The sequence below is a fragment of the Vanessa cardui genome, chromosome 18 (assembly GCF_905220365.1).
Source record: "Vanessa cardui chromosome 18, ilVanCard2.1, whole genome shotgun sequence".
Lineage (NCBI taxonomy): Eukaryota > Metazoa > Arthropoda > Insecta > Lepidoptera > Nymphalidae > Vanessa > Vanessa cardui.
In genome coordinates, this window is record NC_061140.1 from 5,112,639 (window position 1) to 5,129,146 (window position 16,508).

The 16,508-nt window shown below is 36.2% G+C and overlaps 1 protein-coding gene across 6 annotated transcripts in view; it reads right to left on the minus strand.

The window, feature by feature from the left end:
- LOC124537662 (dystroglycan 1) overlaps positions 1-16,508 on the minus strand; it is a 100,164-nt gene that overhangs the window by 2,902 nt on the left and 80,754 nt on the right. For 4 of the 6 annotated variants that reach the window (XM_047114573.1, XM_047114574.1, XM_047114571.1 and 1 more), the window contains 13 exons: positions 14,067-14,234; positions 13,073-13,237; positions 10,728-10,847; positions 10,185-10,340; positions 9,603-9,734; positions 6,219-6,383; positions 5,287-5,562; positions 4,644-4,786; positions 3,898-4,038; positions 3,134-3,485; positions 1,726-1,944; positions 1,133-1,303; positions 641-879 (listed from right to left, as the gene is read on the minus strand). In XM_047114573.1, the coding sequence (XP_046970529.1) occupies positions 641-879; positions 1,133-1,303; positions 1,726-1,944; positions 3,134-3,485; positions 3,898-4,038; positions 4,644-4,786; positions 5,287-5,562; positions 6,219-6,383; positions 9,603-9,734; positions 10,185-10,340; positions 10,728-10,847; positions 13,073-13,237; positions 14,067-14,234 (2,447 nt within the window). The remainder of the gene's footprint in view (positions 1-640; positions 880-1,132; positions 1,304-1,725; positions 1,945-3,133; positions 3,486-3,897; positions 4,039-4,643; positions 4,787-5,286; positions 5,563-6,218; positions 6,384-9,602; positions 9,735-10,184; positions 10,341-10,727; positions 10,848-13,072; positions 13,238-14,066; positions 14,235-16,508) is intronic. The other 2 variants (XM_047114575.1, XM_047114576.1) reach the window with 2 other exon arrangements.

A 16,508-nucleotide genomic window follows, 5' to 3' on the forward strand; every position in this document is an offset into this window, starting at 1 on the left:
TTGACATTAGTGTTATTCCATTTCAATATAAATCGGAAAAGCTTAGAAAGGACTTTGCAGGTTTTGAGGGTACATTATATCCAATAACTAATTATTATGACGTCTTTAGTCTATTCCAATCAGAAGGGGACACATTTGATATCGACTTGACACGATATCATCGAGAGCTTGATTAATCGATGATATTCATTATGGATTTTCGAAAAAATAGCGTAGTTTAGTAAAATGAAAGCGGACATTTAGAGGAATAGACTTATTAATAGTCAAGAACTGTTAATAGCGTTCGTAGCTGAGATATTAAAAATCGTGTGAAAGAAGATTTGTTTATTTTTTCTTCTTCAATTGGAATATAGTTTTTAGGACATACACTGTACCAGCAAGTACATTTATATCAAACTCAAACTAAAATTCCTTTATTCAATATAAAAGCATTACACTTACTTATTGATTGTCAAATAAACACTACCACTGGTTCGGAAAAAGGAACACCCTGACCTGAGAAGAACCGGCGAAAGAAACTCAGCGGGTCTCTTTTTACGTTATTTTTTTTGTCAAATTAATAAGATAATATCGAAAGCAGCACTATTAGGAGGGTTTGGGGTCGGTGGTCCACTAATCAAATTTACGATACAATAATTACCAAATGATCGTAGTGGGATTGTCCGTGATGCTCTGTATGCGAATGTTGTCGGTCTCCTTCTGGCCGAAGAGCGCAGCCAGCTTCTCCACGACCTTGCGCTTGTTGGTGGCGCTGTCCACGAGGTTTGGCGACGGGTCCATCGTCATCTGGAACTCGACCGTCGGACGGATCGTCGGAGCCTTCGCCACTTCTACTATCAGGCTGTCGTAGGCACTCTTCTTGCTCGAGTCCTCGGCGATCTGGAATATTTAAACGAGGAATTGGTATATAACAGCTAAAACTTTTGTTTTTGATATTTTATAGTCTGAAGTTGATATTAAGTTTTGTAACTGCAAAAAATGTTATTTATCAATTAATTACTTACCAAAATAAAACTAGCTATAACGGATTTGAATCGCGTATATTAATTATTTTTAACATCCCGACGTTTCGAGCACTTTACAGCGTTCGTGGTCACGGGTACGAAAATTTAAGACAACATTAATTACTTACCAGCTGGTAATGCACGCTTCTCTCATCGTTAGACGTGGGCAGACCGTAGAATTCTTGGTTCCGAGCATCGAATTGGAGCCAGTGGTTTGCGGGAATTTCGGAGCGATCGCTGAATCGAAGCGACAACTGCAGATTTCGAGTACCGCCGTCCTCCGGGTCGAAGAACGTATCCTGGAGGAGAATGCACATGGCGTATGTATGTATATGCATATGCTTCGCGTGAGTTACTGTTGGAACACGTGGGGAGTGGTCTTGGCTCACTCAATGTATATAAATAAATAAATAATAAATAAATAAATATGAGACAACATCACATACATTACTCTGATCCCAAAGTAAGAAGCTGAAGCACTTGTGTTATGGAAATCAGAAGTAACGACGGTACCACAAACACCCAGACCCAAGACAACATAGAAAACTAATGGTAATCTACATCGACTCGGCCGGGAATCGAACCCGGGACCTCAGGGTGGCGTACCCATGAAAACCGGTGTACACACCACTCGACCATGGAGGTCGTCAGGTATATAGATATGTATATGCTCCTCGTGAGTTGGTGACGGAACACGCGGGGGGTTGTTGGGGCGTCTCACCTCGGGCACCTTGTAGACGAGCAGGTGTCCGACGGTGGCGGTGAGGTGGTCGACCTGGTTGCGCGTGACGGGCGGGTAGGTGTCGGGCGCGCGGGGCGGGGCGCGCGCGGCGCAGCGGCCGGCGCCGCGCCAGCGCACGCCCGACACGGCCAGCTCGGGCGACATGGCGCGCGCCAGACCCGCCGACGCCGCGCCGCGCTCCGACTCCGACTCCATTATCTGTAACAACAACAGCAGCCTGTAAATTCCCACTGCTGGGCTAAAGGCCTCCTCTCCCTTTGAGGAGAAGGTTTGGAACATATTCCAACACGCTGTTCCAATGCGGGTTGGTGGAATACACATGTGGCAGAATTTCTATGAAATTTGTCACATGCAGGTTACCTCACGATGTTTTCCTTCACCGCCGAGTACGAGATGAATTATAAAGACAAATTAAGCACATGAATCAGCGGTGCTTGCCTGGGTTTGAACCCGCAATCATCGGTTAAGATGCACGCGTTCTAACCACTGGGCCATCTCGACTCGACTATCTGTAAGGATGCATAAAAGCAAAGTAAAGTAAAAGCCGTACCGTCGTTACTTCTGATTTTCCAGAACACAAGTGCTTTAGCTACTTACATTGGGATCAGAGTAATGTATGTGATGTTGTCTCATATTTATATTATTAAAAAAAAAGAGCCTGTAAATTTCCCACTGCTAAGATAAGGCCTCCTCTTCCATTAAGAAGAGGGTTTCGAACATATTTCACCACGTTGTTCCAATGCGGGTTGGTGGAATGCACATGTGGCAGAATTTCTATGAAATTAGACACAGGTTTCCTTACGATGTTTTCCTTCACCGCCGAGCACGAGATGAATTATAAACACAAATTAAACACATATATATAGTGGTGCTTGCCTGGATTTGAACCCGCAATCATCGGTTAAGATGCACGCGTTCTAACCACTGGACCATCTCAGCTCATGCATAAATATCATTCGAAATTCAAAGGAATAAATATTCGGTGCCTGTAATATTCCTGCCTGAATCCCATATTTGGCCTAACTTGATCCAGGAGTGATATACTAAATAATTGTATGTTTTTTAATTGATCACTTTTTGGGATGTATTGACGTCCGTTAACAATGGCGCTTTAAGAAATATTAATCATTCCTCATCATATAGCTAGATTGACTCACTCATTCTTCCGTAACACACCAATACTGAGTACTGTTGTTTGGCGGTAGAATATCTGATGAGTGGATAGCACTTACCCAGACGGGCTTGCAGAAAACCCTGTCACCAACTAAAATTAATTTTATTTTATGTTCATATTAAATTCTATTGTTATATTTACTTCCCTAATCGGGTACCAAAATCTGGGACCAGACTGCAAATATTCCCATTTCACGATAGTACTAAGTATTACCTTCATGAGCCTGTTGATATCGTCCATGGGGCAGGCGGGATCCTTCGGGAGTGTGTCGTTAGTCCACACGAACTCGTACAAATCCCCGTTCTGGGTCGCATTCAGGACCGTGAGGTGATCCATGTCCGTATCCCTGAACAAGTTGACGATGCCTTCCAGGGCTCGGATCTGCCAGTCGATGACGTTGTTGAACTGTTTCAGGAGTTTGAATTGCATGATGAACTGATGATTGATGGTCCGCCCGCTCTTGTGCTGTTGCACCGTGATGTCTAGCGGCCCTCGGGCGAGGAGACCTTCGCTGTCCTGTGCTTCTACGATGAAGTTCCAGCGAGACACGTGCGCTTCTAGTGGTCTAGAAAACGAATAAATAAATATAAATATGAGACAACATCACATACATTACTCTGATCCCAATGTAAGTAGCTGAAGCACTTGTGTTATGGAAAATCAGAAGTAACGACGGTACCACAAACACCCAGATCCAAGACAACATAGAAAACTAATGATAATCTACATCGACTCGGTCGGGAATCGAACCCGGGACCTCAGAGTGGCGTACCCATGAAAATCGGAGTCACCACTCGACCATGCAGGTCGAATACGCGAAGAATTTAAAAAAAAACTGAAAATAATATTTAAATTAAGAATCATCTTTGCTATTGGGAATATTTTTACGGAAACTTTAAAAATCTGGATCGTGGTTTACAATTTATTTATTTTATTAGGCATTTTTATGATTATAAAATGCAATTAAGACTACTCACAATCCATAGACTTCTCGTTCGCTGGGAATGAATTGAATCCACGAGTTTTTGCTGAGCGGGACGTTTTCAGCTTCGTACATGGTGAACGTGAGATTGCTTCCTTCTTCTGGATCAGTGAACAAGTCGGCTGGTATGATATATCTGAAGTAAAGAGAGCCTTTTGTACATCAAGAATATTATATACTAGTTATCGAACGCGGCTTCTCTTATGATCTAGGGGTGAGTCGTCAAGTGTTAGGCTTAAAAAATAGCCAGCTGTGTCCCTCGTTGTGGTTTCAGCGCGCTTCATACAAAATTCCATCACATTCGGACTGACAAACGTACCAACAGATTTACAATTACATATATCTTTATTTTTATGAATAGTATTTTTATACATTTCAAACACGATTATCGCTTATTTATAGTTTATCAGCGGAACGTATTTATTTGATAATGAAACAATGTGAAGATCGTACGAATCCATTCACTCATGGAGGCACGCCCCTCCACCATAAATCATCAGCGTACAAATAAACTTCACAAATATTATATAATTTGTATTTTTTTTGCTGACCTTACCCTTGGATCATTACACGAACACTACATGAGTAATCTTGTAAGCGCGAGCCTTACTTATACTAAGGCATGACAGTAATAAATTAACTTAGATAGGCGCTCGTTGATATATCTACATTTATATTCGTATCATGAATCATCTCTTCGGTGATTTTGGTACATTTCCAGCAGTCATACATGTTACATACCTGAAAGCTTTGCCAGCTGTGATCGCTAATTTCTTCATATGATGTTTGAGCGTGGGCGGTTGGTTGACTGGCATGGGGAATGGAACGGTTTCCGTCGTCCTACCGATTATTGTACTCGACCGCTCCGTCGATGATATTACCTCCTGTAACGTGCAGTTTGCTTGTGTCATTACACGAACTATATGTGTTAAAAAAAAAAAAATAAGTAAATATATTGTAAACGTAAACTACCGACACCACTATTATTAATCCTATGTAAAATTTGTTTGTATAACCATCAGGTGAAAAGAATAATGAAGTGATATAACCGGTATTTGAGTAATGTTTTTTTTAATATTGTAAAATGTATATTTGTACCACCAATAACATTATGTATAATCTTGACGTATTTTTTTGAATTTAGAATAAAGATAAGTTAGAAAATTAATCATTTAGCCAAAACAGATCCCAGTTCAACCAACAACCAGTCTGATTTATACAATTGTCTGCACAAAGTATATACACTTCACTCATTTAGTACTTACAATATTTTCCATGTTCGAAAATTAAACAAGGAGTCTAATCGAAAAAAGTTTTTACATTTCAACATCTGTTGATAATAAATTATCTGTGGCATGCAGTAAACCATGTTATCTTCACAGACCTGCTTGGTTACTTCCTGAGTTGTAATTTCAGGTGTCGGAGTTGTTGTTGGTATTGTCGTTGGAATTGTCACAATCGTTGTGGGTATCGGCGTTGTTGACGTCGTTGTTGATGTTGATGTTGTTTCTGTCGTTGTCGATGTGGATGTTGTAGTGCTTGATGTCGTCGAGGGGGTGGTCATCGACTCTGTTACTGTTTCTTCGGTCGACGATGGCGATGTCGGTGTTTCAGACGACACGGGCGGTAGTTCGTTTGACGCGCGTATTATAACGGTCTGCTGAAAGTGCCATGCGGACGCTCACAACGTGATGTGATTTCCGGACGTGAAGACAAATTTGTCGCAGACTGATTTTCCATATGGGCCATTTGAAAAATGTGGAGTCTTTATAGAAACATTCAAACATTTCACGCACTATGAGAATGGGACAGAATTTCGATCATATTATTTCAGAAAAGATCTCGAACGAGTGAGCGTTAACAAAAAAATTTTGAAAAATAACATCGACTCGGACAGAACGGGTGTCCTCTTTTCCTTTACTTATAGTGCTAATGTAATAGGAGTCTGATAAAGAAATTATAATTTTACAACCATAAAAAATCTCGTGATTTTGCTCTTGGAAAAATCCACAAGTATCTCAGTTTCAAAAGGTCGGATCCCATTCTGATTTCGCGCGCATTGTACCCAATTTTGCCTGACGGAAATATATGAACTCAAATTTCAGTCATTTGTCTTTACGTCCATGAGATTAGTTCAATGTATTTACAGATTAAATTACAATGTGATTTTTAAATGGGCGTCCGTTTCTATTCTAACCCATGTTAAGAAAATCCACACCCACACAAGACAGATAAATTAGTGTCAATATCAACAGTCTACAAAATGTGAGGTTAGAATTAGATGGTGATAGTAAATATTAACGTCAATTCACATACCTGTTCTGGTTCCGTAGACGTAGTTATTTCCTCCGGTACAATTACGATAGGGGAATGTTCTTCTACTAACACACGAGGGTTGACCGATATTGGTTCCTTTGAGAATTTGATGTTTGTGGATTCGGACGCGGACTCCGAGTATGGAGTTATTTTCACTTTGTGATCCTGTACAAAATTATACGTGTTTAAAATTTCATAAAATTACAAAATTCTGCAAAAAATGCTGTGTTAAGAATAAAAACTACTGTGGCTATTAACTTGGGTACTCTGCCAAATCATATATGCTGCTACAATCTAATCTATATAATGCAAATATTTGTGATAAAAAAACAATACATAATAAAATATCTGTATAAATAAATTGCTGGATAAATTTCCAGATGTGAAACAATATAAAGGAATCTTAGTAATTGATAAAGCAATATGGTGAAACTTAAATATAAATGTTTTTCACTAAATCTACTCAAGATACATTTCATGCTTATATTAATTGTAACTTTCTGTCGTTTTCTTGATAATAATGTATAGGATACATAATAATGATGATAACCAAAATGTCAGTAATATATAGTGAGAAATATATTATGGTCATATTTTGTATTAGAAAGTTACTTCGATCGACACCACGCAAAACTAGCCGTGCAAAGTGAAAGACAAAACGATATCAAACAAACCACCACACAATCGTACACACAATATTGAAGACGAAAGACAAGGACACGAAAAACATGCAAAGGAAGTCTGGAGATTAGGTTACGACAAACCTCCGTGGTATACGTATTAGTAGAGGCGGAGTCAGGAGTCTCCGTGCGCGTGTATTCCTCTGTGGGAAGCGTCGCGGCTTGCGAGGGGGTCGGGTCGGGGGGAGCGGGCGGAGGGGTCGGGGGGGTCGAGAGGGGCGGCTGGGAGGGAGGGGAAGGGGGAGGGGTCGTCGTCGGCGGGTCGGTGAGCTCGGTCTGAAACGTGTCGGTGGTGGTGTGTGGCGCGAAGTCGGGCTGGCCGTGGTGGTGGCGGTGTGGGTGCGGGGGGTTGGGGGTTTCGTCCACCTGGCGCCGCGCGGTACACACTACGTTAGTACTGCCACCCAGTTCTCATACTAGCAATGTTATCTGTCCGCCGTGTGGACGCTGAAGAGATAACATTACTAATACTCCAATAAACCACTCTCAATAAACAAGAGTTAGACATGTCATTATAATGAGTAATTATTAATGTCGAAAAATAATAATGTTGTATGAGTGTATTCTTTTCGAATGTAAAAAAAATGTAATACGTCACAAATGACAGTTTGATGTGTTAAGTTTAAACTCGAATCATAGATTAAATCTGCACTTTATATTTTTATATTCTACCTAATTGTAAGCAATAGTAAAATTGCGTGATTTAAGGCCATTGAGTGAAAATTTCAAAGTGTACTACAAGAGTTAAGAACCTTTAGCATATTTAGAGTAATTTTTAATTGGTAAATTTTAGGTAAGTTAGGTAAGGGAATATTCTTAAAATGCCTTACGAAACCGAAAGTTAGGATATCCAACAGTTTTTTTTTTGTAGAAAATAAATTAACATTCCATGCAGTGGTTCCCATATTTATGCTACGATAAGTGATTTCAGGGTGCAAGACTTACATTCCAAATACAATTTTATTAACAGTAATGGACAATTTTCTAGAATAGTTTGTCCCATTGGAAACTAAATATAGATTTATTACTTCTTTCGTCTTATTACAAAGATGATGTTTCATGTCAAATGTCAATTCACATGGCAACACCTCACAAAATTATTAAAACAACGAAACAAAGGAAATATAGCAAGTAGGACGTATTATAAAGGGAGTATTTATTCAATTATTATTTTTTAATATTCTAAATATATTTCTAATAATATGTTAATAAAATTGAAATATCCTTAAAAATTATTCATTGGAAACCACTTTAGGAAGATCGGTATGTTCTAAGCTATATTTATCATTTAAAAAAATAGTACAGATGCCTTCTACTTATGTACTTATTTTCTTATTTATGTACTTATTAAGAATGATATGATGTGCATAATTAAAAAGTAAAGTAATGAATGATTTTCCAATGAATAAATGAATGTAAAATATGATTCTCATTTCAGGGGCTATGCATGACAAATTTTGTTTTATGGCAACATTACAGGAACATTCTATAAGATTATTTAGTTCTTTTATAATCCAGCAAAGAGTTAAAGTACATTATATTTAAACATATGTATTATTTTGATACTATACATTACTTGAGGATTACTATTTATTTTTTATTTTTTTTTATTTTACCTTTGCCAGAGTATAATAGGGTACCATGCAATATTTATCGTCCTTTAAATCGTAATGTATGACAAAATTATAACAGAAACAAGGGAAATATTTATTTTTAACAAAATCATATTTAATTGATCGTATTTATCATTTATTTTTTAATTTATGCATACGATAATGGATAAAGTGTAAATGCGGAATGATTTTGAATGAGTTATTTGTGAACAACTTTTTAAGAACACATTAGTTATTAAATAACACTGCAATATTAACAACAAAATTTAACGAGAGGGACAACAGATTAAAGCAACCATTATTTACACCAATATCCAATTATTCCCCGTGAACAATGTCATATATTTAAGGACACATCGAAACAAAACATTATGCACATTTATAGTAAAGATTTTATGTTCATGGAATAATAATTATTATGTATAACTAAAGGTAACCATCGGATAATTAGATGTATTCCTATTTTCCCTCTGACTGGGCTTGTAATTAAACTTAATCAAACGCTTTAATAATTATACATTCGAAAACATGAACTTGACTTAATTGTGGTTTTTATATCATGTTTATATGTGAAGTTTCTAGTATGTGAAAAAACTAAATACACAATAAAATATATCCAAAAAATTAATGGTAATGTAATCGATTAATACCATATTAGACAGATAGTAAAAAATTTAAACGAGTCGAAAAATAGCGGCCATTATGTGCAGGCACACTAGTAAAGAGTATGACGTTATTAGGACGTCATTGTCACTCACACCAAGATAATGAATCAGGCCCATTTGTTTTAGTTTTTTTGTAGAGTAACTCTATGTAAAAACACTTTCTTAGATAATTTGTATAATCATACATAAACATTTATTTATTGATAAAGAGAAGTCTATTCGATTTTCTTTTAGAAAAATTCAGCACTTACGACTTTATAACTTTAAGACAGTCAACATTGTAAACATTAAAACAAATACTAGCATTGTACACACATCACACTTTTGCAATAAATATCCATTGGTTACTTTTACTTACAACATTATTCCATTTATTGTAGTGATAATTAATAAGCGAGGAGTTAATAGTGTAAGAGCGTTACTCACGATGTCGGGGATGGCTCCGACGTCAATGTTTCCAGTGTAGTCGTCGTCCTCTTCGACGTCGTACCCGCTGTAGTCAGCGTCGTCGTCGCCGTCGTACGTGTCGTACGCTCCGGAACCTTCGTCGAGGGGTGACTGGAAAAACCAACATACGACTATCAAATTACAAATGCCAAAACATCCCACGCTTTCCTAGCCCACTCTTACTTAGAAGAATATTATGACTTTGATGACCTACGTAATTGAGTAGTGTGTACACCGGTTTTCATAGGTACCACTCCGGGGTTCGATCCTCAGCCGAATCGATGTGGAAAAAGTTCTTTAGTTTTCTATGTTGTCTTAAGTCTTGGTATTTGTGGTACCGTCGTTACTTCTGATTTTCCATAACACAAGCGCTTTAGCTACTTACATTGGGATCAGAGTAATGTATGTGATGTTGTCTCATATTTATTTATTTATTATTCGTAGCGGACACGCTTTTGAAGATACCTGACGTGGATCTCAACTTGTGATTGTGTAATGTAATGCTGTGTGTGTAGTTGTGTAAGAGCCTTGCATTGTGTGTGTGTGTGTGTATTTATTTACCTGTCTCTTAAGCCGAGGTAATGGTTTGATTCCAATCAATCGCCAACCGAGAACCGGCAATCGCAGCAACTGATACAGGGTTCCATCTCGGGACTGTTCCCTCAGACCTGCCACCAGTACTTTATGCCGGGACCATAGCTTCTCTCCACAGCCGACCTGGAATATAAATAATACAGACATATAGGACACTTTGACATGCACCAAATCATTATTAGGTTTACACTTTACTAGTACATATATAAACAATGCCCTTTACAATATTTAATCCATTTATTTAAGGTCCTAGGTTAGCTATTTTCGATCCAGACATCGTTTATACCCAAATAAATCTATACCATACTTGAAATATGTTTACGTCTGTATTAGTATTACGTTCAATTTCGTCACGGTAGTTTCGTCCGCCGATAGACGGAGAGGGTACGCTGGTTTTTTAGTGGGTAAACCCGGGGAGTGCCACCCCCCCCCCACTTTCCATCACGTGGGGGAAGCGCGTAAAGCGTTTTTCCAGCGGGAAAAAAAGTCTTATGTTCAATGGTAACTTACGTTCAAATAGATAGCGGTGGTAGCGTCGCTTTTCCTCCTCTTCGTGGTACCGGAACCGCTCATGAGAACTGTGTGCGATTGGGCTGATTCTGCTTTGTACGGCTCCATCCAAAACTCGTCCTAAATTTCAAATAATTGATTTTACTGTTATTTTACCATTTAATATTCATGAAAATATATATTTTTTAACTGGGGTGGTATTGTAAATTCTTTATATGCAGCTGAATTCAACAATTTGTGTTGTGGGAATTAACAACATTAAATGCTTAAATATATATATACAAATATGAACTAAAACTAGTAACTGTCTAAATCTTGACCGCGTGGAATGGTGGCAAGAATGCTAGCAGCATTTCCCCGTTGAATCGCAATTCCGATCCTCTGGGCAAAAAACGAACCAGCCCTCCTGTCACCAGTGGAGGCAATGAGGCGAGGTGTTATACTTTTGATGAAGCTTTTAATAGTTTTAATTTTAATTTAATTAATTAATTAATTATATTAATTAATTTTAATTTAATTTTTTTTAATTTTTTTATAGTTGTGTGTAGGTTATACTCCTCATATATTCTACCGCCAAGTAGCAATACTCGGTATGGTTGTGTTCTGAACAATAACTACTAAAATTATTTAAGTCATCGTTTTTATTTAATTACTTTTGAAAATGTATACAAATTGTAAATGAAAACGAATGATTTTTCTTAAATTATAGATAATTATTCGTCGTCTGTGGCTTCGCTTACGTTTTTAGGAAAATATGTTAGTTGTAAGACATCAAAATCCATATGACGAATATATAAATTCAAATTTTCTACTCCATTTAACTAGGTGATTTTGAAAATGCTCTCACAGATCAAAGCTGCTCATTGTAGGCAGTGAGTTATTTAAAAAAAAAAAAAAGTTTACGTACCAACATACATACTTGCAAAGAAGGGTAATGTAATTACAATTTATAGCGGATTCAATAAAAGCCTACCACGAAGGTACCTAATGCGAATAAGCATGCGAGCTATGCACGCGAATATACTTACAATCAAGGAGAAACGTTTATCGTGAGAAACGACATAGTAACTCACCGCTGAAAACGAACGTTACACGACAGAGAATGATTTGCGACATCGATTATACCAATTATAACATTTATATGCACGTATTAAAATAGAGTACCATCAATGGAATTTAAAACATTTCATGAGTATGATATGAGTTCATACAGAATAACACTGCTATAGAGATATTCTATAAGAATTCACTTAGTTTGTTACTTACGAGACTTACAACTAAAACGGACCATCAGTGATACGCCATTTTGATATATGTATATTGTTTAACTTCAAATATCTCATTCTGACATTTCACTATCGTGTTCTGAGGTGAGTTTAGATTTTATTGTTACAGAATAGTCCTATAGTTCTCAATAATATGTTGACTTTAATTCTTCAGATTACAATGCAATTTAATATCACTGTCACCATATAAAGTATTAAGAATACATAATATATAGAATATACAATATATAAGAATATAATGTTTACGTTATTTTGATATTGCTTATTTTTTTGAAATCGAAAATAATTTATTATAAAATATCGTTCGAAAAAACTAGCGGCTTCAGAACATAGCACGTGGATGATCTAAGATAATCTATTGTATTTTAAATTATATAAAAGAATTCAGCACCGTCGCTTAATCGCCCTGATGAAGACAGTACAGGAAATTTGCTTTCGTTACGCTATGTTTACCCTTATACTGTTTAACTTAACATAATTTATTTAAATTTTCGATAAAACACGACTGACAAATAATTTTATACGCCGTGATATTTTTTCATAAGCTTTTGTTGCTAACCATACCACCGTTAATCAGGTCGCGAGCACACGCAACAATTCTTTTGAATTTATTTACTAACATTAAATTAGAACGAGCACGTGTCTTGTGTTTGAAAAAGTTTTTATATTTTATTTTATTTGAGGCCTCATATTTATAATACAAATATTATCACGTTGATATCTTTATAGTATATTTTTAAAAGGCGAGATTTATGTTAGATATTTTTAATTCAATAATACGTTTTGGTTCTGTGTTTGTTTTTTGTTAAGAATAAATTAATTGGAAATACTCTATCCGCTTTGGGTACCCGGTTTTGTATCGTGTACCTGTAATTACACTAATAATAGTTCAAGTTCATTATATGTAGAGAATAAAATAGATGAACATTTATGAATGAATATTTTATATTTAATGATTGGCGATGTATTGACGATGTACGGAACGTATCGTTCCGTTTCAATAGACTATCAGATTCGTTCGTCTAACTTCCATCTATAATAGTATTAAGCAAAACTTACGCCATCGAGCGCCATAAAGCTCGCCAACTCCATGAGCGCTCTAATCCGCTGCCGAGACGATATTTTGTGGAAGTTTCCGTCTATTAGTATCACTAACACCAGTCTATTTTCGTTCCGGATGCATGTACCGTACTTGGACTGTGGCTTTTCGTCCGCTTTCTTCACCTGAAAATTAAGATTGACATCTTTAATGTTAAATAAATCTAAATAGAGCCATGTATGCAGAGTAGAATAATACGAAATGAACCAACATTTTTGTTAGTCCAAACTCTATTTTTTATGTGATCGTCTCTTATATAATCACGATTCCCGCCTTGATTTTATTTATATTAATGTCAGTTATTTTTGATGATACAACAGCATCTTTAATTACTGTTTTCGTAGATGGTGAATGGATTCTGTACTCTACACCGTCTCACACCATGACCGTCTTATGAATATCATCAGTCATGGAAACAAGCAGAGCAGGACTACTATGCCCACTGGAAGTTGACAGACAAGGTAAAATACTTTCGCCGAAAATTATTCTAGTAAAAAAATTATTCTAGTAGTAGTATGAGACCTTATGATACGGCTCCTTGGTGGTAGGGCTTCGTGCAAGACCATCTGGATAAGTACCACCTACTCATCAGATATTCTATCGCCAAACAACAGTGCTTTGTATTGTTGTGCTCCGATTTGAAGGGTGAGTGAGCCAGTGTGACTACATGGGACATACCATCTTAGTTCCCAATGTTGGTGGCGCATTGGTGATGTAAGGAATTGTTAATATTTCTACCGCGCCATTGTCTATGGGCGGTGATGATCATTTACCATCAGGTGGCCTATAAACTGGTCCGCAAACCTATAGCCTAAAAAAGAGATGGCGAATAGGGATGGCTGTTTAAATTCTTAAATTTTATAACTAAGCTTCGAACATTAAGTCTTGACTAAATATGATCTAGTGTAATTATAATACAGTTAAATGAGTATTGTAGACCTCAGTACAACTTACTTCAATAGTGAAAGAGTCAGTAGCGGTCAAGCCATGCGTACGACCGTGCGCGATAACGGTGAAGGTATGGGCGCCCAGATCTTGCTTCTGAGGCACGCCGCTGATCAAGCCGTGCTTTGTATCCACGGCCAGCCAGCTGGGCATGTGTATTCCATCTTCGCTTCTAACCTAAATTTTAATATATATATAAATATTACTTCTACAATAAAATACACCTTTTAAGTAATAATGCCTGAGGTTTGGAAGCCCCGCTTTTCATTATAAGCGCAACACAATAAGTAGGAGTACACATATAATAAACAGTTCGGACTTAAAGAAAAATAAAGATAAAATAGAAAAGTATTCCTATATATATTTGCGGTATATACTTTTGTAATGAGTAAGTGTATATATAGTATATTGGTTGCGTGTGTGGTTAAAGGTTATTGGATTTACGTATAATTATTTACTTGGTAGTTTTTTTAATGAGAAAGTGGTGCTGAGTATAAGTATTTCAACTAGAGATTATATCGATGTCAGAATATTTAAAAACCATCTTAATTATTTTTTTATCAAATTGTTCGTTAATATTTTAATATGGCATTTGCCGTTTCTTTTTGCAAATAGTGGATTAATGGAAATAATCATTTAGATAATTTCACAAGACAATATTAATTTGGCAATGTACCATAAATTTTAAGCGATAGATTATACAGCTATAATCAGTTTTTTATGAACGCAACCGATGTTTGTAACGATTGTAGGATTTTGGTATAAAAAAGCAGTCTGTCTTTTATTGAGCTTCAATCTTTATGGTATGATGAATATCATCATCAAATTCGCTTCAGTAGTTTAGCCGTGCAAGCGTAACATACATACAGAACAGACAGAAGTTGGTGTACAAATACCTAAATAAATAAAATACCAATCGAAATGACCAAAAGGGATTGATGATAATACTATGCGTAAATCTTTATTAAAAGTTCCCGAGTGAGTTTCAATTGACCAAGTTATGCTCACGATATATCTGAATTGTGAATATAAATCGGCCAATTGATTTGATTCACAGCGACAATGATCGTGTGAGAATTTGCATGTGTCGGAAGACATGAATCTCCACTAAGTCGGAAGTGGAACTGGGTGGCGTTATAGCCTTATGCCTACGTTTCGTATTCATAGAAGGACTATATATGATTCTATCATAATTACCAAGGTTACTATGAATAGATAGATAGCTCCAACCATAAATACATCGTATAAGTATACGTGAACTGAGATGGCCCAGTGGTTAGAACGCTTGCATCTTAACCGATGATTGAGGGGACGAACCCAGGCAAGCACCACTGAATTTTCATGCGCTAAATTTGTGTTTATCTATCTATCTTTATTTTTGTGAAAACATAGCAAGGAAATTCGCATGTGTCTAATATGAACGATATTCTGCTACATGTGTAGCCACCAACCGGAATTGGAGCAGCGCGGTGGAATATGTTCCAAACCTTCTCCTCAAAGGGAGATGAGGCCTCAACTCAGCAGTGGGATATTTACAGGCCATTAATGTAATAAATGCATCGGAGAGCTTTCTTTTGTAAAATAATATATAGTTTCAAAAAGTAATATATAATAGCGTTTCAGTCGTGATAAAATTTAACATTAATAAACTAACAAATAAAAAATAATTGTCTATAATTAATTAATTAATACATTACCTACTAATTAATTTAAAAAAGGGTGGAGTTAAAATTCGATTACTACCACACAGGACATATAAATATTAATGAACATAGACTAAAAGCGTGTATTTAATTTGAGAAAATGATAAACAGCTAAATTTTATTATTAATACTGTGTGAATTTAATAGTAGGTATACCTTTTTTGTAATATAAAAGAAGATTCATTTATCCAATTACCTTATAATACAAAAGATCTTTTTATATTAATTATGTCCGTCTAATATTAAAATAATTCATTATAATTGAAAACTCGTGTATTATTATATTCAGTGAAAACAATATTTCCAAATAAAAGCTGTATTACTTGTGAAAACGAATATCAAATATATCTTCATATTCTGGTGTAGAATTTCCTTTTCGCCTTAGCTCGTAGAATAACAACAACAACAACATATTATTATGCTTATTATTCCAACGAATTCTAATGAGCATTCATATTTTGATAACAGTAAACATATAAATATATATTTTTGAAGTACGGAGTTCTATGAGAGTATATATGTACATTTCTTATGTGTGCCAACATTTTATACGAGGGCTGAAAGGATGTTTGTTATTACGATATTACCTAAATAGTAAAAATATACAGAAGATCGAAATAATCTTTCAAATCTTTCGATGTATTTATGTTATATTTTTTTGTTTGTACAAATGATTCGACAATTTTGTTGACTTGCTTATTATTGGTTCGATTTGATTCGCGTCACAGACAAATCGTCTGTTCCGTAA